The following is a 22,483-nucleotide window of genomic DNA, read 5'->3' as shown; positions in this document are numbered from 1 at the left end:
TCATTCTATGGAATATAGTTTTAAGCCAAGAGCCAAATGAAGTATACCTAAAGTACAGAGTGAAAAGCAACTTGAAGCAAGAAGGGGAACTAACCTAAAACGAGCTATAATTATACAAAGACAAACACTTTTAATTTAGGCTCAAACAACAGCTTACAAGAGCAATCTGTCTCAAGATAAAAATAATTTTGTCACAACAGGAATTTCTATATGATTTGCATATTCAAATGAATACAAGAATATTTTATGTTTCAACCATTCAGTTTGGCAACAACATGGGATGTACTGGCCAGGTTCACCCAATATGTAACATATAAACAAAACATTAAAACAAAAGTTCTATTATTACTAGCAGAAGTCTGTGGCCATTCCAGTTGAGTCAAAAGATAAATATTCTTATACTTTTGCAATTTTTACAATGTATTCAAAAGATGTATAACACAATTCAACAATTAAAATTGATAAGTCAGGATGAAATTTCCTACTCAGGGGGAGTTTCCCAAGAGAAATAAAATCCATACAAGGGAAAAATGAATTTAGATAAGAGACCAGCAGCATAACCTACAGTCTCATGTTGGTCTAGCAGCTGAAAGACTTAACAAACAAACTAGCTAGTGATAGTATGTTAGTTGGACTTTCAATGGTTTCTGGTAGTTGAGAGGTCCCTGGGCCCAAAAAGTATATAAGTTCACACATTATTAATTACTGCTTAAAGATTCATCAGCTTCTATTGGTCAGTTTCTGGGAAGATAAACTTATATGATGAAGTTAATCTGCATCTGGACAAGAGAAACTGTGGTTTTTCTATAAAATACAGGTATTATTCAAACTGAAAGTATTAGTGCCAACAATCAACAAATTAGTCTACACTTTGCGGCAGAATCAAAAGACGCAGCAATGTGAAGAATATAGCCAAAGGATTATTTTCTTTTTTTTCCAAAATCGTGTGTCTCATTTGGATTTGTGTTTGATTTGGTCATTGCTACTTTTCCTGACGACAAGTCTCCAAAAGAGGAGATGTCATCCTTGGTCAGGATACTGCTAATTTTGCTAACATTGCACATTTTTTTGTGACAAACAGTTATTGGTGTTGAAGTCACTATCATGATCACTGGCATAATTATACATGTGAGGCATAACATTGCCAGGTACAATGCCACCAATACAATCCTAGAGGTGTGACACAGAACATTCTGAAGGTCTTGGGTTATCAGATGTCCCATATATACAGGATTCAGGCACATATGCAAGGGTAGGTGAGCACCCCTTTGCATAGCATATTCACAAATTATTGGGAAAGGGGAACAAATTATTGTTTAGTCCTTGCACAAAGTTTATTAAGGCGAGTTCAAGTATCCTAAAAGCCCTCAGGCTCCTGGATGGTTCCGGTAGGGTGTTCAAAATTGCCCATTTTGTTGACCAATTGACAAGTTTTATTATTAGAGAGAAATGTTTTTTTATTATAATTCAAAATTAAAGTTATTAATTAATATGTGTAATTTTCTAATTAGGAAAAATAATTGTGGCTGTGCTTTTTCAAATCGGATTTGAAATAAAAAGAAAAAATTTCATGGGCAAGTTAAAGGGGAAAAATGAGCGGCATCGCAGAACACTTCACAGTTTCCTTGATTTACAAAAAGATATCATGCCTCCCAATGTTGAAAGATACTGCTTAAGGGAAAAAAAAAAAATTGTGGCTATTAGCCATCTTGCATTGTTTGGTAATCGTATTTTGAAAGTAGTTCTGAGTTTTATTGTTAGAAATAATTTTTTATTTATTTTTTCATTTAATTCTATGGTGAATTTTTATTCTTAAAAAAAAAAAAGACTTTGGCTTCTGGGTGTTGTTTTTTAAACCATGGTGAAGAAGGTTGCCATGTAAATCACAGACTCACTGATATACTGTAGGCACCCATCAAAAATAAAATTGCAAAATCGCTCTTATTTGGGAAAGTAATGAAACATGCTGATGGCTGTCAGAATTAAAGATCTGCACACCAAAATTTGATTACAATTTTTTGTTTTGAAAGTCATTAAAAAATTTATTTCTTAAAATTTGTTGCATGGGTTGAATCTTAAGTAATGTATCATAGAACAGGAGCTTTGTTGGTATGTTTGAGTCAACTTGATTCTCACTTTTTGTTTTATAATTTTTTTTACCGGAATATTTTGCATTTTATTTTGGATGGTGTCAGAACAAGAAAAAGATGGAGAAGAAGAAGATGAGTGCGAAGAGGATGAAGAAAGTGATTCCGGTGCTAAAGGTCATGAAAGTGATGTGTCAGAAAATGTGGGTGTTGCAGTTAAGAGTACTTGTGATAGTTCTACATACGAAAGTACAGAGGAAGAGGAAACAAAACCCGATGAGAATCCTGGAACATCTTCTGTGGGTACACTTGAAAAAACAGAAGAAAAAGAAAATTCTGCAGTGTTAGATAGTGCATCAAAAATGGATTATTCAGAAATTCTGAAGAGTGAATCTGATCAAGAAAGTTCTGGGTAAGTGCTCTAATTATTGAACTTGATGCACTATTGATATTATCTGTACACACACACAGCAAACAAAAAATTGAATATTATGTTAGTTTGTCCAGCGGTGGTCAAAAAAGCGAATAGAATGCTTGGTCTCATTTTCAAGAAGGTCTCTTCGCGTTCTCCTAAAGTAATTTTTCCGCTGTTTCGAGGTTTAGTTCGTCCTGGACTGGAGTATGCTGTAAGGTTTTGGAGACCATACCTACAGAGGGACATAGACTTGGTTGAAGGGGTGCAGAGAAGAGCTACACGTGTCCTTATTGGAACACGGGGCTTGAGTTATGAAGAGAGACTTCATTTTTTGAATATGTTTGCATTGGATCGACACAGGTGTCGAGGAGATATGATTGAAGTGTTCAAAATTTTCAATGACATGGATAGAATGAACCGTGAACTTTTAGTACACTGCCAATTGACTGCTTTTACAAGGGGACACCAGTATCGATTGGTAAGGGACAATGCAAGGTTATGGTGTTGCAGGGGGAATTTTTCTCTAATAGGGTTGTCAATAAATGGAATAGCTTACCCCCGGTGGTAGTAAATTGTAACACAATTGACATGTTTAAAAAGAAGTATGATAAACATGTTGGGGTAAATCGAGAAGCTATTCATAGTTAGAATAAGACAGCCATAAGTATTCTTTATGGGCATTGTATAATATTTTATCATGTGTATATATTGTTTATAATGTTTCTAATTACATTTTTAATTGGGTTGCTTTATTTTTGAAATATATGACATCCATATTTGTTATGGGCATCTTTTTCTCAGCCACCTCGCTGGGCATTTTGCCTGTTGTGGTGTTGTATTTGTATTAGTTTGATGTTTTGCTGGTTGGACATTGCCATATGGTGATATGACCAGAGTTGGTGTGCGATAAAGTAATTAGATGTCAGAAAGGTTTATGTGGTTCAGTGAATGAACAGGCCAGCTTTAGATTGTTTTCTATAATACTAAAAATTGTTTGCTATAGTGTTACACTAAATTACAGGTAGCACAGTTGTTTTGGTCCCTTTTTTTCTTCTTAAAATAATAATTAAAATTTTAGTTTTACTCATTCACCCAGGTTCAATAATATAATACAATACAAAATATAATAATAAATAACAATATTTTTATAATAAAATATGTATATAATTCAAGTATATACGTTCCCAGCAACCTGGAAAGCCAGGGAGAATCAGAAAATGGTCAGGGAAACGTGAAATATTTATCATATGTCAGGAAAATTTAATATTTGGGAAAAATCAGGGAAAATCTGAAGAAAAAAAAAATTAAAAGGGGGGAAAAAATTGCATTCCAATGGTTTGTCTTCATACTTTTTTCCATAGAAGATCATTTTCAGATCCTCTGGGAGAGGAAAAAGAACACTTTAGCAACAATCCTTATCTGCATTTTCCTCTGGATCCCCCTTCTGAGAGAAAGTTCGGTATACTTGAGTTAGAATGTTTTATCAGTTGAAGGATGGGACAGATCAATCATAAAGACCCCTACACAGGCTCAGTTGTACCTGCACAGTTACGCCTGTAGTTTGGTGCATCCACATCATTCAGATATACCTGTACAAGTCAGGTTTCAGGAGCAGTTCTAGGTGTCTTTTTACTGGTCTTTCTTGCAGTTCTTTCATCTATTATTATGTTGAGGCAATGTTTTGAATTCAATGATCTCTGCGTGAGATTTCGAAGCTAACTGATATTGTATGCAAGGGCATTATGTACAATTCAATTTCAGGGGGGAGGGGAACAATGTCTGAAAATTCTGTTTGTACTGTGCTTTTACATATATTACTGAGAAATGATGTAATTTAGAGTGATCTTGGATATTTTCTGATTATATATACCTATGACAGTGTGTGCGTTTTTGGTCAGGGAAATGGTCAAGCAGATTTTGCTGGGAACCCTGTAATATAGGACCAAAACATGGTAACTTCAGGTTAAACAACAAAGAGCAATCACTCTCCAAAAATTCAGAGTCTAGTGGACTTTTAAACAAAATAAGGATTTCATGAAAACTATTTATACTAGGACACATTAGGAAGATCATTTAACGTTAAGAAAAAATTATTGTCCTCAAAACATGGGACACAACATTTTTAGATAGAAGGAAACTGTTCATATAAGCATGATATATTGATGTGAGAGACAGATGTGGCATGTTAGGATTCAATTCATCACAAGATATATTAGTAGATAGCTGTCAATGAACGTAGCGAAACAATGAGTGAAAGTGAAGAAACCAAGAGCCGCAGAGGTACCACGTGTTGGCTGTCAATGGTTGACATATTCACTATCTTAAGAAAACATCTCAGTGAATGACGGCGAATAGCAGCATGAGTCGATAGTAGACACCACGGCAAAGGAGATTCCAAAGTTGATGACTATGGTTTGCTATCGCCCACTTGACAAAGCCAACTTTCGTCAGCAATGTATGCATTGTAGGATAGACGATATTATTTCCATTTGAAGAAACCATGAAACAAGCTGCACATCAGGTAGCCTTATGGATGAATTACTTTGTTTTATTACATTATCATTGACATACTTTGCTTCTGCGGCACCAGAATAAAAAAATCACTATCGGCACCAGCAGCATCAAAATTTTCAAGAGCCCAAATTTTCTCTGGGGTATACTAAAAGCGTCCCTTGGTGAGACAAAACTATTAATAATAGTGTAAGACCAGACATGGCCCAGGCTCTGTCCCATAGGGGATGTAAGCACAATACCTCAAAGGGTTGGCCAAGAAAATTAAGCGAGATATTTAATTTTGAGGTATGTGATTTTTCAGAAGTTTTCTTATTTGAGTCACCTTTTTAACTGTTGATAAAGGACTGGTGCAAGAAATGAAGGGTCCATCTGTCGGTGGTCACCCCAGGATTGGTAGGTAAAGAACTCGTTTCTGATGTTCTTCACCGGATTTGAACCCAAGGACCTTAATGGTAAATTTAATGGTGGAAGACGAGCATCTTATATTAAAAGTACTGGGTACAGGTCTTGAAGGGAATTATTAGGTGCTTTAATATAATCTTGTCAACGAAAAAAAGAGTGAAAAATAACCGTAATCAACACCCCCCCCCCCTGAAAACAAATATTGCAATATACAGCCTGATGATCACATACTTTACTCCCTTATAACTCTTTTAGTAACTCGATCCAATCTGGAGCCTCAAAATATCAGTACCATGTACAACTGTATCTCAGGCATTTGCCTTCTATAGAATAGCTTGGTTTTCCAATTATCATTATTATTACATTATATGAGTTGATACAATTAAAATATATATATATACATGTGCTTAATTATGTAAGATATCTCATTGTACAAATTAATAACTCAACATCCTATGAAGCCAATGCAATATAACCTTTTTTTTTCTCTATAATTAAAACTATTTTAATAAGTTAATGTAATGTTAAGATGAGTTTGACAATTCAACATAACACACACAAATCACACCAGAATAATTCAATTACGAAAGATTGACAATAAATTATACAACCACAATAAATACTACTACTAAACAAAACATTATCCAGAAATTTAGATTTGGAAAACATGACATCTCGATGGGTGTAGTAGAATTCTATTATTTGTGGTAAGTGGGTCTGAAGTCACTTTGAATATTGAGAACCTCATTGAATGAAAGACAATCTTTTTTTTTTTTTGTACAAAACAGATGCTCTCATCATACGAGTAAATTTATTTTGTCTGATGGATAGTTTGACTTTTCTCTGATTCATTTTAATTGAAGATCATTGTCTTCTCCTGCAAAATGGTACCAGTGATAAGAAGAACGATGCTTTCTGAAGCAACAACAACTATGTCATCAAGTGTATCAAATCTGGCTTTTTAAAATTTTTTGTAAACCTTTTTACTTACCGAGCCTGGGGTGACCACCGATAGATGGTACCTGCATTTCTCACCTAATTCCGCAGGTTGGAAATTGCCATACAGCGATATATGACAGAGTTGGTGTGCGGTAAAGTATTTTCTGAACATTGGTTCCGAAACACCATATTCTACAACAATTCTCTTGATTAATTCAAAAATTTTCGACTCTTTTGATTACCATTTCTTTTTTGTTGGTACGGATCACAAATTTCTTTCATTTGATAATGAAACTTGCCATGATGCAACATTGAAGACATGACCTCCCAACCTTGGTCTGGCCATTTGCTTCAGTTTATAGGTTCAGTTAATTTTATGCTTAATAATTTTCGTGATCATGAATCAAACAAGAACAAGTGAGGACTTTGGGGATAAAGTGACTATTTCAAAGCCCTGTTGCAGTTGTAGCTTAGGTAACCAAAAATTTGTATTTCAAGGTTGTTCTCTAAAAAAATGTTTCGTTACATATGTATGCCTTCTCATTGAATTTAAAATCCCCCTAAACAAATCGTATGTTATTTCATTAGTCCTCATACAAAATATCCTGCCATTCTAGTTGTCAGATCAAGCTGCAAATGGCTTTGAGTAGTGTCATTCTTATTTTTTGGCCACCCTGTTTACATATTTTAACGAATTGAAATAAATGATACATCAGAGATCCATTCGAAGCACATGCTTCAACATGCATCCAGTCTCAGTACTGCTACATCAAGCACTACCTCTATATGAAGGTCTCTCTCCACACATGCAGATGACTTTCAAGGGGGAGAAAACAAAATTTTGGTTGGTTCAAAAGTTGGATTTTTTAATTCCTTGCACAAATTAAAGTGAAATCCTGAAGGAGACTGAAAAATAAAAGCTGTGATAATTAATGATTGATTGTATAAAACATAGAAAATGTAAGAAATGGTCTATAAGTGTGGTCTTTATTTATTTAAGTGTAAAAATACTATATTTGGTTGGAAAAGGAAATTATATATATATATTTTACCTTTTTAAATTTCTAGAATGAAATGTTTATTTTTGTTTTATGTACAGTGGAACCGCTGAAAATGGAGTGTCTGTGAGTGTACAGTCTATTTTAAATTGGGAGGGGGTCCAACCATTTCTTTGCTTTCTGGGATGCATTAAAAAAAACTCATATTTCAAATCTCATTGGGGTGGAGGAGAAAGATTTGTTTTAGGCCTCATTTAAAAGTGCCAAGTATACCCAGATTCACATTGAAACCAAATTTACCATTCTGGGCCATGGGCGTAAAGTTATTGGAAATATTGGGAGGGCAGTACTTCTATTGGGTATTATGGATGGTGGCAAACGTTGGGGAGGGGCAGGCTCAGGCCCCATACAAATTTACACTTATGTTCTAAGCTAGGGGAAAAATGTGCAAAGTTCTTTCTCCCACTTTGTGGTAGAAGACCGATGGAATCTATCCAAAAAGATAGGGTCACATGCGACCGATTACTATGATATTGTCAGATTCGTCTTCATAGATAACATTATCGGCCCCTTACTTTACTCCTGCTTGGAATGCTCATCATCAAACTAGAGGCAATCACTGGCTAAATCACCAGCCCAACAATTTCGCGCACGGGCCATACGTGGGTGGGTACAGGGCTGCAACTGGGGAGGGGGGCAGGCGGGTCTCGTGCCCCGGACCAGAGGGGGCGCAAATTTTATTCTCAAACCTCGCCTTCAACATTACAAAGGGGCGCTAAAATGCGCACTTGCTCCGGGTGACCAAACATCTAGTTGCGGCCCTGGGTGGGTCCCACGCAGGGTTGGCGTGGACCCACAGAACTGGGCAACAAAAATGTCCTTTCGCTAGGGACAAGCAACCATTTGGCCCCCCCTGGCCCTGTAATTTTAAACGAATAAAAATGGTATTCGGTGCGATATGTCGGGTACCACACCTGCCTGCCCTTGCCCCAGTTGCGGTCCTGGGAAATTATTATTTTTTGTCACGAGGAACATTGGCTTCTCCCCTTCAAGCCGAGATTATATTCATTGGTGTGTTATTTTGCAGGAAAAAACTAACCCCCCTCCCTTCAAAAAGAGAAAAAAATTGAAACCCCTCAAGAGAAAATTCTTCCCACGCCTATGACGACGAATGCCACAATGTGGATATGGTTAACCGCCAAAGCCGCTTGTAAGTTACTCTTAATGCAGCTTTGTTAACCGCGTACGTGGTGAAGAAGACTTGGAGTACACAGAGGACTTCCGAGGAGATATTTCTGGTTATTGACCGATATTGATGAGAACTCAGAGATGTAAATTTCTAAAATAATATTTGTGATAATATCGGAGCAGATAACATTTTTTTAATTTTTAAAATAAAAATATTTTTTGTTGTTGTTGTTTACGAGGCGGTTGCAGTTTGTCGTGCTGCAGTGTGTAGATGTCGCTGCCATCTTTCTTGTCGCAGCGTAATCCGGCATGGTCATCTTTAGTTGACGATCTTTTTATGAGAAAAATTTCTCCTAAGAATTTAAATTATAATTGAGTATGGAAATCGTAATTAACGGATAATCGCGTTATTGATTCAAAGCTTTTGCGGAACATCTCGATTTCAATCCAAAGGTAAGCAAATTTTTTCCGGTGAGAACGTCTTTCATTCACCTCAGAGAAAAGAGCATTTTGCCACCAGTTTAGTCTATTTTATTTTTTTAGTGTGGATTGATTTCGAACGTGAGGTTTTCTTAGATCTTTCGTGACATATTTTTAATATTTCCTTTTTCAAATCTCGCCATTATTTTTCTCTGATTAAAACGTATCTTATCGATGGGCGGAATAGGCATTTGTTGATTCAGCTGCCATTTCTCATGCTATTATTTTTTTAGTTCATCCTCAAGATTACTGAGTTTTTAATTCTGTGAGATTTAGTTCAGATTTTAAAATTAAGGAAAACATACGTCTTTGGTTTTTTTTCCTTTGAGTAATGAAATTTCACTTTAATAGATTGTAAGATCAATGATGGTGTGTGGAAATGGGCCACACACACGGTGTTGTGATGGCTCCCGAGGGGCCACCACACATCTAGAGTATATATATATATACTCTAGATGTTGTAGATATACTTGCATCAAAGAAGCTTTGATATTTTTGGTGAGAGTACTGTATAATTTAACGTTTAATCACCTTAATAGCTATTGTTTGAAATATTGGAATGGTGGTGATAGTATAATTCCTTTTGGCGATGTGTTGGCTTTTTTTCCTTTGGCGAGGAAAACAACCAAAAACATGGCAAGAAGTCATCAAGAGTGAAACAGTCATGTTTTCATGCCAAAGAAAAAACCGCCAACACAACGCCAAAAAGGGATGATGACTGTTTAAAATGAAGGAACAATTTTAAAAAACAAGGCAGGAAATATGTAGACAGAGCCAGGATTTCATTTGGTGTACGGCAGAGAACCGACAGTGATGTCACACCCCTTGCTCGTCTTTTACAGAGATATGACCCCCAAAGCAGAATATGCCAAAATCGCAGAACAATTAGTGCTACTGCACAACAATCTGGAAGAATTTTTTGGAAAAAATGCAGAAAAACATTGGTATTTTTAACACAGAACATGGTACCCGAATGTAAAACATACTTTTTTTTAATAATGTGATCAACACATATTCCCAAGAGATCTTTACGATCTGTCCAGGGAATTTGTTAGTGTTGGTAGACATCTATGCCTAGAGATGTAAAATTGTCGAGAATAATCTTTTGGAGGATATTCTCATCGAGGAGAATATTAGTCCTAGAAGGACTAATTAGTCTGTTAGGACTACTATTATAAATAACTTCAGAATATTCTTATAAGTTCTTGATGAGAATATTCTCCTCTTATTTATAATATAGTTACATATAATATCATTGAGAATATTCTCTGGAAGGACTACTTTCATAAATTACTGGGGAATATTCTTATAGAAAATAATAATTATTCTGAAGTTAGTAATAGTCCTTCCAGAGAATATTCTCCTCGATGAGAATATTCTTCAGTTACCAAAATCTTTCCAGAGAGTATTATCAAGAATATATGCAATAACATGTATTATAATAAATAATCTCGATAAATAACGAGAATAATAATTATTTTTGATAAGAATATTCTCTAGTAATTTATAATACAGTTGAATCCAGTTTTAACGAATACTGTTATAGCGTAAATCTCGTTTTAACGAACACTTTTCTAATCCCCCAAATAAGTGTTCATGGGAACAATGCTGGTACAATGACCTGGAATTCCTTTATAACAAAATTTTGTTTTAACGAAGTGATTCCTCCGGTCTCTTGGCGTTCGTTATAACGGGATTCAACTGTAGTCCTTTGAGAGAGAATATTCTCAAGAATATTCTGTCCCTGTTTTTCTCTTCCTGTCAAGAAGATGGGTATATTGAAGTTTGTAGACCACAATATTAAAGTTTGAAAACAAGAAAATTAAACCAACAGGGCTTAATTACACAACTTTTAAAGAAATGTGAGTGATACAGAATTTAAGTGTGTGTGTTTTGAAAAAACAATAGTTCTGTATCTTAGAATGAAGGTGATTGTATAATAATTGCTTACTTTATCAATCAACTTTGATTTAATTTCTTTTGTTGTGAACTTATTTCTGAAAATTTATCTAATTTTAATGTTTTAATTTAATGGATTCTAAAATTTTTACAACCAAACTTTTAAAACCTTTCATCATGACCTGGAGAATATTCTCCAGGAATAATATAATCTCAAACTAAGTTGTCATTGGGGAGTGATTATACCAAAAATTGTTTTGTTGTAAATGTTTCAGGCTATATTTCACAATATAAACAAAACTAGTAAAAAAATTTAATACACACCCTATGCAGTAGGTACATCGTGACCCTTCACTCTCGAATATAAGTAATTAAAAATTAATTGTCATGCACACTTGGCCATGGCGTTTCTTTGGGCATGACATGGGTGCTTAATATCAGCTTTGAACACAAGTGAATAACAAAGAAAGATAAATTAGTAATCATCCAAAAAACTGATGTAAGAGACGGGAAAAAAAAAATCAAAGATGAAATTAAAGGAGAAAAAAAAAATATTAAAGTCACAACCAGAATTCAAACTAGGAATAGGACGAATAGTCATTTGGCCGAATACAGAGTATTCAGCGATGGAACACCATTTTTCTTGAAATTCATCATAATTATAAATAAAGTTGACCTTTTTAGTTGAAAATAACATTGGTAATTTTCAATGATTGAATTGACAATCTAGACCAGTGATTCCCAATATGGGCATATTATACTGGAACTGTTTGGAAGTATTTTCTCATGATAGCTCCTGGTTGAACTGACATTTTCTTATCTTTATGCAGAGCATCACAGATCCCAGGTAGACATGGTGACCAATTTCCCCCTAAGCTGTGCACAGGGTGAAATGCTTCAGTGCACAGAGAATTTTTGGTAATTTTGGCCTGAAAAAAGTGACAAAGGGGAGACATTTTTGACAGTTTTTATTCACTAAACATGCTTGGGTCCTAATGGCTGGCATCTCAACCATTTCTGAATTTGTCAAGCTTTGCAATGTAATATGACTGTTAGGGTTGAGAAATCATTGAAATATCAACTGCAGCCAAAAAAAATTTGCTCAACTTAATTTTTTTTTCTTGTCTTGAAATTCTACATTTTTTATGTTTCAATTTTTCCTGAAAATCATATTCATTTCAAATTTTTTACAGCTCTGGTAAGCCAGATTCCACAGCCCTTAGTTTTGAGCCTAAAGTTGAAATATCTGATCAAGATAGCAGCAGTCAACCGAGCCTTGTAAGTAATCAATTGATTCTTTAATATGCAGAGCTGATAGATGAAATCACTTGGTTTTTTAAAGCTCTCGTAATAGTGATAATAAATGCTAATAATAATGAAAAAGTATTTTTTAAAATTCCTCACAAAGATGTTGAGATAATTAAACATATTCAATGACAACTGAAGCGCTTTAAATGTGTTCCAACATTATAAGTGTTTAATAGCAAAATTAATGCTTTTAGTAATATTTAGATGCAATAGGCTTTGTTTTTTAAACAGTTTTTTATTTGACAATTTTTTTTATTTCATTAACTTAAAATTGTCCTTGCCTTCATTTTCAGTTTATAACTAAAAACAATTTTTTCTCCATATACAGTCATTGAAAGTATATAAAATGGCTTGTATATACTTACTGACTTTCTAAGCTTGATATTATTGCCTTCCACTGGAATTTGTATAACTCAAACCTATGAGTCTGACAGACGTAAATTTGGCCATTTGCCCTTTAAAATATTTTTATAGCATTATTTCAACTCGTACTGATTTTTTTGTTTGAAGCAATCTTTTCATCACACAACCAATCTCATTAAAAAAAATAGAAATTATTATATATATCTCAGGGTTGGGGTTTTGGACAGAAAACATGGATTTTACTGTCCTGAACTGTATTTTACCTCAAGCAACCAAAGCCAAATTGTGACATGGTAACAAATAAAATAAAAAATCTTTTTTTTTTTTTTTTTTTTAAATTAAAACTCTTATAGCATCAGAAACTCAACTATCACAAGCTTTTCAGAAGTCATCCCCCCAAAAGCAAAATGTTCCAAAAATTGTACAGATTGTTCTGTGACAATCTTGAGAAGAATATAAAGAAAATACTTTTGTGTAGAAAACTAAAGAAATTTTCACCACAAAACATTTTTGATCAGCTGAGAGCTTGTAGAACAATGCAAAACACTTTTAGGACCAAAACCTGTTGAGTGCCACAATGACATGAAAAACCAGGAGAAATTTCCTTTGATCATATAAACTTAATTCTTTTAGTGGGAAAAACTGTTAACTTTCTAAAACCCTCAGTCAGCTGAAAACCTGTATAATAAACAAATAAAAGTTATGTAACTGTTTTAATGGATACTTTTTCAATTTCAGTCTTTGGTTTTTAAATATTTTTATTTTAAATTAAAAAGGTTGAAAGGCAAAACTAAAACTGTTAGTGTTTTTCAGATTGCCATCATTTCATCACAATCAACGTCCACAAAAAAACTGAAATTTAATTTAGTGAAAAATAAAATTTATTTTATGCTATGGAATAAAAAATAAACATTATGTGTAACATATATAACAAACATATGCAAAACAAATGAATATAATATAATGACTTCAGAAATTCAGGAAACAAAATCCAGGGTACTCCAGTACACTCCTTGGAAAGTATCGCAGGATTGAAATGTAAGTAGAATCCTTAAAAAATTGAAAATTACCCACAAATGGCATTGGCAAATCCTGTTGGCAATGCGAAGGGGCAATGTAGGTAAAGAACCTGCCATATACAATTGATTTTACAATTTTTTTTTATTTTCTAACAGAGTGGTTTGGTTTTTTTAAAAAAAAACCAGTGTGGTTTTTTCAAAAAGTCTCATAAAAATACCCTAAATATAATTATTTTTTTTTTGAAAATATCAAATTGGCTCATTATTAGTTGAAATTTTCATTCTTACCACATTTTCTATTCTTGGGGAACATTCTTATGGTTCATCTTTAAATGGTATAAGATGGTACGAGTGGTTTTTTTTAAAATATCTAAAAAAAAAATGCCCAAGAATATAGCCTATATTTTTTTTCATGTGAAGCATCTCTAACTTAAAGTTATATACGGTACCAAAATTTCTCAGTCTTGCCAAATTTTCTAACCTTGGCCTACATTCTGATGCTCTATCTTTAGAAAATTCGGAAATTTCCATGAATGAGGATTGCATCACACATCTAAATGCAGTGGTGTATTATTTCACAGGCTCCCCAACAAAGATGCAACAACAGTGAGTTCAAGGAAACAGTTATTTTCCGGATATTATGCTGAGGTGAGCTCGGAAAGAAAAGTCATCACGTCTCCGCTGGGACTCGAACCCAGGCCCTCTTGCATACCGGGCAAGCATGCTACCATCTACACCACTGGAGACACATGAATCTGCCTTCCTAATTTCACGCACTGTGTCGTGAGGCGCTGAAGTAGAGGCATTAGTAGCCTCTCTTAACTTCAGGAAATGGCCCCCGGGTGGGACGGTTTAGAGAGATATAGATGGCTTCTTTCTCAGCCAGAGATATCAAGGAAACAGTTATTTTCCGGATATTATGCTGAGGTGAGCTCGGAAAGAAAAGTCATCACATCTCCGCCGGGACTCGAACCCAGCCCTCTTGCATACTGGGCAAGCATGCTACCATCTACACCACTGGATAATACACATGAATCTGCCTTCCTAATTTCACGCACTGTGTCGTGAGGTGTTGAAGTAGAGGCATTAGTAGCCTCTCTTAACTTCAGGAAATGGCCTCCTTGATATCTCTGGCTGAGAAAGAAGCCATCTATATCTCTCTCTCTAAACAGTGAGTTCCATCATCATGCTGGGGGCAGGTGGTCTCTTAATCCAATAAAAACACCAGCTGTCCCTAAAGGACCAAGACAAGTGTACTAGTAGTTACATTACCCAGACAATTTCTTTCCATTAGAAGCAGCGTATCTCGTACTGTATATCACTAGACTTAATATTCAATAGTTTTTTTAGTACTTTCACCATTACTTCCAGTTAATCAAGGTTCTACCGTATGGTAGTAAGTGATTTATGAAAAATAATCAGCTATATGCAGGGTAATTATAATTAAAGTTCTGATTCCAAAACATGAATAAGAACTGTTGGTCAGAATGGCTTGAAAATTTGCATGAGTCCATTGCATAAGGCAATGGAATTTTGTTTGAAACTTACTAAAATTTAAAAAAAAAACCTTACAAATGTACAAGTAGATGATGCTGTACGTAGCCAGTGGTATAATCTATTTTTTCAGGGTTCTTACGGGTCATAGAAAGCCGAGAAAACCTGGAAAAGTCAGGGGAAATTTTTTTTACTAAAAAAAGTCAGAAAAATCAGGGAAAATGGCCCATTTTTCTTTTAGAACCTGGAAATTTCAGACAACGACCTGGAAAATCGTTACACGATTGTCATCTGATCGGGGGAAAAAAGATTGATAAAATAAATAAATAAAAAGAAAAATTCTGTCGGGGATAAAAAAAGAGAATTCCGATAACACCGTAAATATTGATAATCTGTAAAATATTGCAATATATCACAAAGAAACTAGATACTGCCGAGGAGGAACGAGGATTTTGTAAGTCCTCTTTGAAAAGCGTATTGCTACGACCTTATCGTAACTCTTTCTAGTGTTTCCAGAAACATAACTGCACATCGTAGAAAGCCATAGGTAGCTCAGTTGCGATAATTTCGTAAGTTGACTTTAGTTACGAACAACGGATGTGTGTATTTTTATTTGAAAACAGTGTGTTGTAAGGAAACTTGCGTGAGCGGATCGTGAGTAGGCTGATTGGATCGAAGCAGTCAAAAATGACCCGTATAAAGCATGGTGGCAGCTTTGCGGCAAAACTCGCAACATGGGCAGATAACAAGGAAACAGTTATTTTCCAGATATGATACTGAGGTGAACTCGGAAAGAAAAGTCATCACGTCTCCGCCGGGACAGATAAGTTATCCAGAACCATGCCAAGCATGTGAAATCAGAGGAGTTCAGTGAACAAACCCTGATTGCTGAACTTCTCGATTCTAGCACTTACGCGAGTGCAAGCCAACTGTAAAGAATTTTGATGCAGTGAAACCAACTACATCTTTGACTAATTATGTCACAAAGGAAACAACTGTAAAGGCTTAAATTTTGTGGGCATTGAAATTGCAGAAAAGGGAAATGTCATTTCTTAATTGTTTCATTTTTCTTCTCCATGATGCATATTTTGAAAAGCATAAATGTGTGTAAAAAAAATCTATGATTATGATGTCATTATGATATTGTAATTAAAATTATTAATATATAATTTAAAAAATAATTTTTTGTAAATTTTTATTGATTTATATCAATTTTTTTTATTTAAAAAACATGGGATTTTTTGAAAATTTTACTGGAAAACCTGGAAAAGTCAGGGAAATTTTTTTTACGAAAATGTGTAGGAACCCTGTTTGTGCAACCACATTTTCACACTTCAATAGCATCAGGGTGTGCATAGCACAACTTTTATCAAGTTGTTTTATCACCATTGTCAACTTTTATCAACATTGTAACACCAGTAAAGCAGTTACTGAAAACCATTTGACGAAAACAGGATGATGCAACCTCTGCCCGGTTCTCAGTTCACCTGACCTTAACACTTTGCAACTTTTGGCTTTGGGGAGGGAACACCTCAAAATGTTATGCACAGTGGTTGAATTGCAAACTTTGGCGAATTGGAAGCACATCCGCATCATTACCATGGCATATTCTGATCTGTTGTTGAACAAACATTTTTGTGCTTCCTCCTCATAGCCTGAATATGGTGTCAACATATTTAACTTGTGTAAATTTTTATAGTTTGTTAAGTGACTTCATAATTCATGGAACATTAAAAAAAATGAAATTGTGTGAGGCTAATTTATCCCAGATGCTAACATTTTGCCCTGACTGGCTATTGTTTCCATTCTGCGAACAAATTTCCCACATGTTGGATGAGTACAGCATTGTCTTTTAAGTATTTTTTTCCTCTTTTGCCATACAAGACTATTGCTTCAGGAATGTTCATAAAAGTTTTCAAGTCATTCTTACCAGTAGTTCTTAATTTACAGTGTTCTGAAATGGAAACTTAATTATAATTACCCTGTATATAGTAAGTCATTGCTAATTAATTGCATTTATTTTGCTTCATTAAACACTATTTACCTAGTTCTCATCACAGTATTACAAAATAGCTTTCTAATTAAGCATATTGAAATTAACTGGAGAAATCATCTTTATTATATGGTTGATAATAGCATTAAGAATTTTCAAATACCAAATAATTCCTTGAGTTAGCCAAAAAAATTATTAAAATACTATATTTGGTTTCTGTTAAAATGTAAAAAAAATATTTGTAGATTGATTAATATGGGAATAGTATTAATTACATTAATAAACATTTTATTTTGATTATTAGAAGTTTGTATGATTTTCCAGAAATTCTATTGTTTTTAGTGTAAATGCTATTTAAACCAAAAAAAGCCTGGTTTTTTGGATTTTTCCCTTTCAAAAAACCATTTTTTTTTACCAACCCTGTTTTCTAATCCTATTTTCCAACACCAGAGCTTGGTAATTTCACTATTGCATGTTTTAAGTATATAAATTTGTTTGACCAATCAGTAAATAACTTTTATAGGTTACATTGATTATCCAGGAGCCAAGAAGTCCAGAAGAAATGCATCCAAAAAAATCAAAATTGAAGAAACATAATGATAAGCTTCAGAAAGCTATTTCTACCCCAGATACAGCGAATGAAAATATTAATACAGTTGCAAAAACCAATAATGGTGCAGACACTGCTGAAAATTGTGTAAACAGGACTTGTGTGGACCAAACTGATCAGGGGAGTGAACCACTTTCATTAATTAAGAATGTTGGAAAGCCAACAGAGTTGGATGTAGTTGAAAACAGTTCTAGTGTTCAAACTGTTCAAGTTGAAGAACGTGTAACAAACATGGAACAAGAGAAAGACTATGCTCTAGACTTGGTGTGCAAAGATACCAAGAAGAAAAGCGAGGATCTTGAATCAACTGAACTCGATGTTAGTAATTCTACTGCTGAAAACTGTCCAAAAGATCCTTCTGATTACTCAGAAACTGGAAAAATACTGAGCAAGAATGTTGATATGGAAACAGACCAAACCGTTGAGAGTAGTGATATCATTGTGCGTGATGATGTTAATGTACACGTTCAGTCTGATAAATCTGATGCTGAACACATCACAGATGAAAAGCGATTTGAAACTCCTTCCAAAGATGATTCATCCATTGTGAAAGAAAGAATGGATGTGGATCAAGAGGAAACGAGTAAAATATCAAAGATATGTGCACGTGACCAACGGTCTGATGGAAGCAGTGACACAGAAGATGGTGAGAGTAAAACTGATGATGAAGTGAAGAAGTCGGATAGAGCAGATAATGATTCAAGCAGTTTTCAGAAAGAAAAATCACTAAATATGCCTTTGATGTCAGGGGACAGTTGGAAGCATGGAGCAAGCGATTCGTCAAGTGACAGTGATAGTAGTGGTGGTGATAGCAGGCGAAAACATAAATCCTATAAGTCTTCTAAGAGAGAAGAGCTTTTCTCAAGCTCCAGTCGTAAGAATGTAATTGATGATACCAGCAGGAGTGTTGATACTGTTAAAAGCAAAGAGAAAAGAGAAGAAATCGGATACACCCCACGGCGCTTGAAAATCAAAAGAAATGCTGTTGTACCTGAAGAAAGTTCAGTCTCAGAAGACAAAGTATTCAAGAAAGCAAAGTCTCCTATTATTTCCCCAGAAAAATCGAAGAAAGAAAAATCACCAATCATTTCACCAGATAAGTCCAGAAAAGAAAAATCTGGAACAAGTAGTGAGGATAAACCACCAAGAAAAGTAACAGAAGTAGCAGAAAGTAAACCAGTCAAGAAAGAAAAATTACCCAGGAGTTCAAGCAGTCGAGACTCAAGGTAATCATTTCAATTCCATATTCTTTCTTCTGATGACTCGTATTCAATTATGGTGAAAATAAACAGGGGCAGTTTAGTTTTTGTGTGAAAGATTAACCCGTTACCTGTTGACAAAATCTTACACGATCCACTCCCAAGTGCCACCCTTTTTTCAATCTTAAAGAGGTATGAATACGGCCATTGCAGTGCAGTTAAGGGGTTTATTGACATTAAAGTAATTTTATCAAAGTTTTAATGTTACAGTTTTAGTAGCTTAAAAAATTACATCACTTAAGCTTTTGAGTCTATCGCCAGTTAAATTTGCTTGCCAATCCCTGATCTTCTGTACTTTCTTGTTGGCCTATAATCTGTTCCCTCTCTTGTATTTGATTGTAGAGGTGCAGTGCCAGTCTCTTTGTACTGATGGCAATCAGATCCTCTTGAGTAGTATTCATTGCTTGTCTTGTAAACCATTTTCCCATTCACATTATAGAGGCAGCTCAGTGAATCATTTGAAGACAACACATATGTTTATTGCACACAGTATAGACACACCTTTAGAATTATTTTAGACATCATACATTGGTGATGTAATTTTCTTTTTTTTTAAATTGGATAAGTTCCTTTTTTTAGGTGAAAATATGAAAGAAGAAAAAACTCATTTGCTGAGATGCAAAAAGCGGTGGGGCAGGGAAAACACTGCAATGCTTCTGCTGGATCTAAATATTAGTTTAAGCTTATAAATTTAATTTTTAAAAGTAGCTGATTTTTGTGTTTTGATTTTGGTAATTCTGTGAGAAATCATGAATGTTTGGTGGAAGTAGGTGACACAATTTTTTTAATATTTTTATTTTGTGGTTTTTCAAATGCAAGAGAATAAGTAATTTCTTGACATTCATATAAGCTTCCAAGATTTTATTTTAAATTCTCAGATCATTTTTTTAGTTGTATTTTTTATGATCAGCCACTATTATTTGAATTTGAATTTTTTTTGGTTCTGGGAGAGCATGTGTATATTATTTTTTTGCTTTCGTTCAATGAAAACATGGTTTTGATTCAGTGGTGTCTTTGAGGAACTGAAGAAATCTTTTTTAATGTTTGTCTGAGCATGCTGACCATTTTTGTTTATTGTAGTTTGTTGTATAGATTGTTAGATATGTTGGTATTAATATGAATTGTGATTTTGTATATCATATGATTCAGAATATTGTAAGTTGCAAGATGTAAATGTCGTGTGTGTTGATTTTTCAGCTCTTTCTTTTCACATTCTGAATTTTCTTGTTCAGCTATTGATCAGTTGTTGACAGCATATTCTCAAAAACCTAGGTAAGTTTTGAATGCATTTCTAGGGGAGATTTTGTGTATCATTACCTGAAATAAAGATGAAAGAAATTTGAATAATGTGTAATGGATGCATCTAAGGATGAAAGTAATTTGTTGAAGAGCCCAATGACAAAATTATATTGCATGGTTGCAAACTAGAATGTTTTTTCATTCAATCCTGAATGAAATGGTGCTCTGACCAAAAATGGATTGAAACTATTCAATTACTCAGAAGAGCAAGTGATATCAAATAAGGTAAAAATGAAATCACCATACATGTCAGAAAATAGAATGTAAAGTACAATTTCCAAAACAAAGTATTTTTTGGAACTGTCGGCACCTGATTTCTTACAAAAAAGTTATAAAATGAATGGCAACAAAAGAGAACATGAAGTACAATGTATATGGAATGGAAGAGAGAGGCTTTGAAGCATTTTTTGTTTGTTACGATGTGAAATTTTTACCTGATTACGACTGAAACTGCATCACTGGGACTACAAAAAAGAGAACATAAAGACTGAAAATTTGATCTAAAAAAAAGACTTTAAAGACATTCATAAATGAATTGCGATAAAAGAGAACATAAAGTACAGTATATACAGAATAGAAGAGAATTTGTGAATATCTTTAATGTCATGCCATCTGTATATGTGAAATTTTTACTTGTTTATAACTGGAACTACAAAAAAAAAAACACACATACAACTTGAAACACTAAAAGGGGACTCTTGAAAGACAATATGTGGGATAGAATCATCCATGAGGCATGATTTTATTCTAGGTTTTTTTTAAATTCCTTTCTTTTTTGATATAAAACTTGAATTGAATAAAATTTTTTAATTTTTTTCCCTAGTAGAAGGTCTACTTTTGTAAATTGTATTCATGAGAATGTGTGCTACTGTTTTTTCACTTAAATTTATGTTCTGTACTGTTTATTTTTGTTTTCAAAATGGTTATTATCTTCCATCATTTTTATGGTATTGTGAATCATTTATTGCATATGAGTGCTAATGTTTTGAAAGTCTGAGTAAATGGAAATGCCATGGATGGATCATACGGATCTCATGAGAATATGTGAGGATCACATTATATAAAAAAAAAGTGATTATAAATGACATGCTGCATGTAATATTTAATTCTTAAAGAGCTCTGTTCCCAGAGTATTACTATGAAATTTTCAGCTACTGTGGTGAACCTCTTTAAATAGCCATTGGAAATATGAACTTGAGAACTCCATATATGTGTGAATACAACTTATAAAACTTATTGATTTAATCATGTTCTTTAGTCCCAAGCCATCAACCAATAAAATTAGGTCTGGTGCTCATTCTTCTACAAAAGATGCAAGTAAAAGTGATGGAAAAAGCACACCGAATAAAGCTAGGGAAAAAGAGAAGTCTCTTGAAAAGAATAGTGACAAAAATATCTCTTCTATGAAAGACACAAGTAAAAGTGATGGAAAAAGCACACAGTATAAAGCTAGGGAAAAAGAAAAGAAGCCCCCTGAAAAAAAGAATAGGGACAGAAATATCAGGTAAATGGATGTTCTCCCAAAATCCTCAGTGTTTAGACAGTTTTGCTATGCAATCGTTATCATGAAAATGTGTTATTGATAATTTTCACTATATCCTGAAATTAAACTCAGGAAAAGAATTAACCATTGAAAGATTTTTAGTGTATTACTGACATTACATTTATTCATTACTGGGTCATTCCATTTCAAATCACCCAGCAAAATGCTAAAATGACACCCATAGTCTCAGATTTCAATGATTTTTTTTATTTGTTGCATTTACCATCCTTATTAACCGTGTGAAATATTATTTGCATATCTCTAAAACTTTTTGAGAAAAAAAATGTTTTTTAACCTCACGAATGACGTCTCTTAGGCTAACCCCATTCAAGCAATATTATTTGTGAAAATATATCATAACTTAGCAGATTTTCAATATATTCAAATGAAATTTCCACTGGTCTTTGTCCTTCAGAGGGCAGCTGGTGTCTTATTTAATTATAAGACTTTATCATCCCAGCAGGTGATGATAAAATCACCGCTGCTGCTTCATTGTGAAAACTAAAACAAAAGTGTAAGAACTAAACTGCCCCCCCCCCCTCCGGATCAAATGATGCAAGTTTCAATTATGATCTTGCTGAAGACAGAGAATGTGCTCCATAAAGTAGCCTACTCCAGGGGGGTTAGCAAATTTTTCTTATGATAACACAATTTCCATTTGGGCTAAATATTT

At 34.1% G+C, this 22,483-nt stretch overlaps 1 protein-coding gene and 1 non-coding gene across 9 annotated transcripts in view; one reads left to right on the top strand and one right to left on the bottom strand.

Moving 5' to 3' along the window:
- Acn (apoptotic chromatin condensation inducer acinus) overlaps positions 1-22,483 on the top strand; it is an 86,369-nt gene that overhangs the window by 14,428 nt on the left and 49,458 nt on the right. For 3 of the 8 annotated variants that reach the window (XR_016194412.1, XR_016194420.1, XM_089246532.1), the window contains exons 5-9: positions 2,196-2,499; positions 12,116-12,200; positions 17,623-18,935; positions 20,166-20,240; positions 21,526-21,771. Coding sequence is in view for 4 of the 8 variants with exons in the window: in XM_089246532.1 (XP_089102658.1) it covers positions 2,196-2,499; positions 12,116-12,200; positions 17,623-18,935; positions 20,166-20,240; positions 21,526-21,771 (2,023 nt within the window). In the remaining 4 variants the exon portion in view is untranslated. Of the gene's footprint in view, positions 1-2,195; positions 2,500-8,810; positions 8,997-12,115; positions 12,201-17,622; positions 18,936-20,165; positions 20,241-21,525; positions 21,772-22,483 lie in introns of those variants that run through there. The other 5 variants (XR_016194435.1, XR_016194431.1, XM_089246734.1 and 2 more) reach the window with 3 other exon arrangements.
- Positions 14,286-14,359, bottom strand: TRNAT-GGU (transfer RNA threonine (anticodon GGU)). The gene has a single exon. It is a non-coding gene; the product is annotated as a tRNA-Thr (tRNA).

This window comes from Pholcus phalangioides, unplaced genomic scaffold (genome assembly GCF_987345545.1).
Source record: "Pholcus phalangioides strain wild (caught in Gottingen) unplaced genomic scaffold, Ppha-v1.0 ptg000001l_1, whole genome shotgun sequence".
NCBI classification, from domain to species: Eukaryota; Metazoa; Arthropoda; class Arachnida; order Araneae; family Pholcidae; genus Pholcus; species Pholcus phalangioides.
The sequence above is the reverse complement of the archived record's forward strand: the minus strand, read 5'-3'. Positions and strand labels throughout refer to the sequence as shown.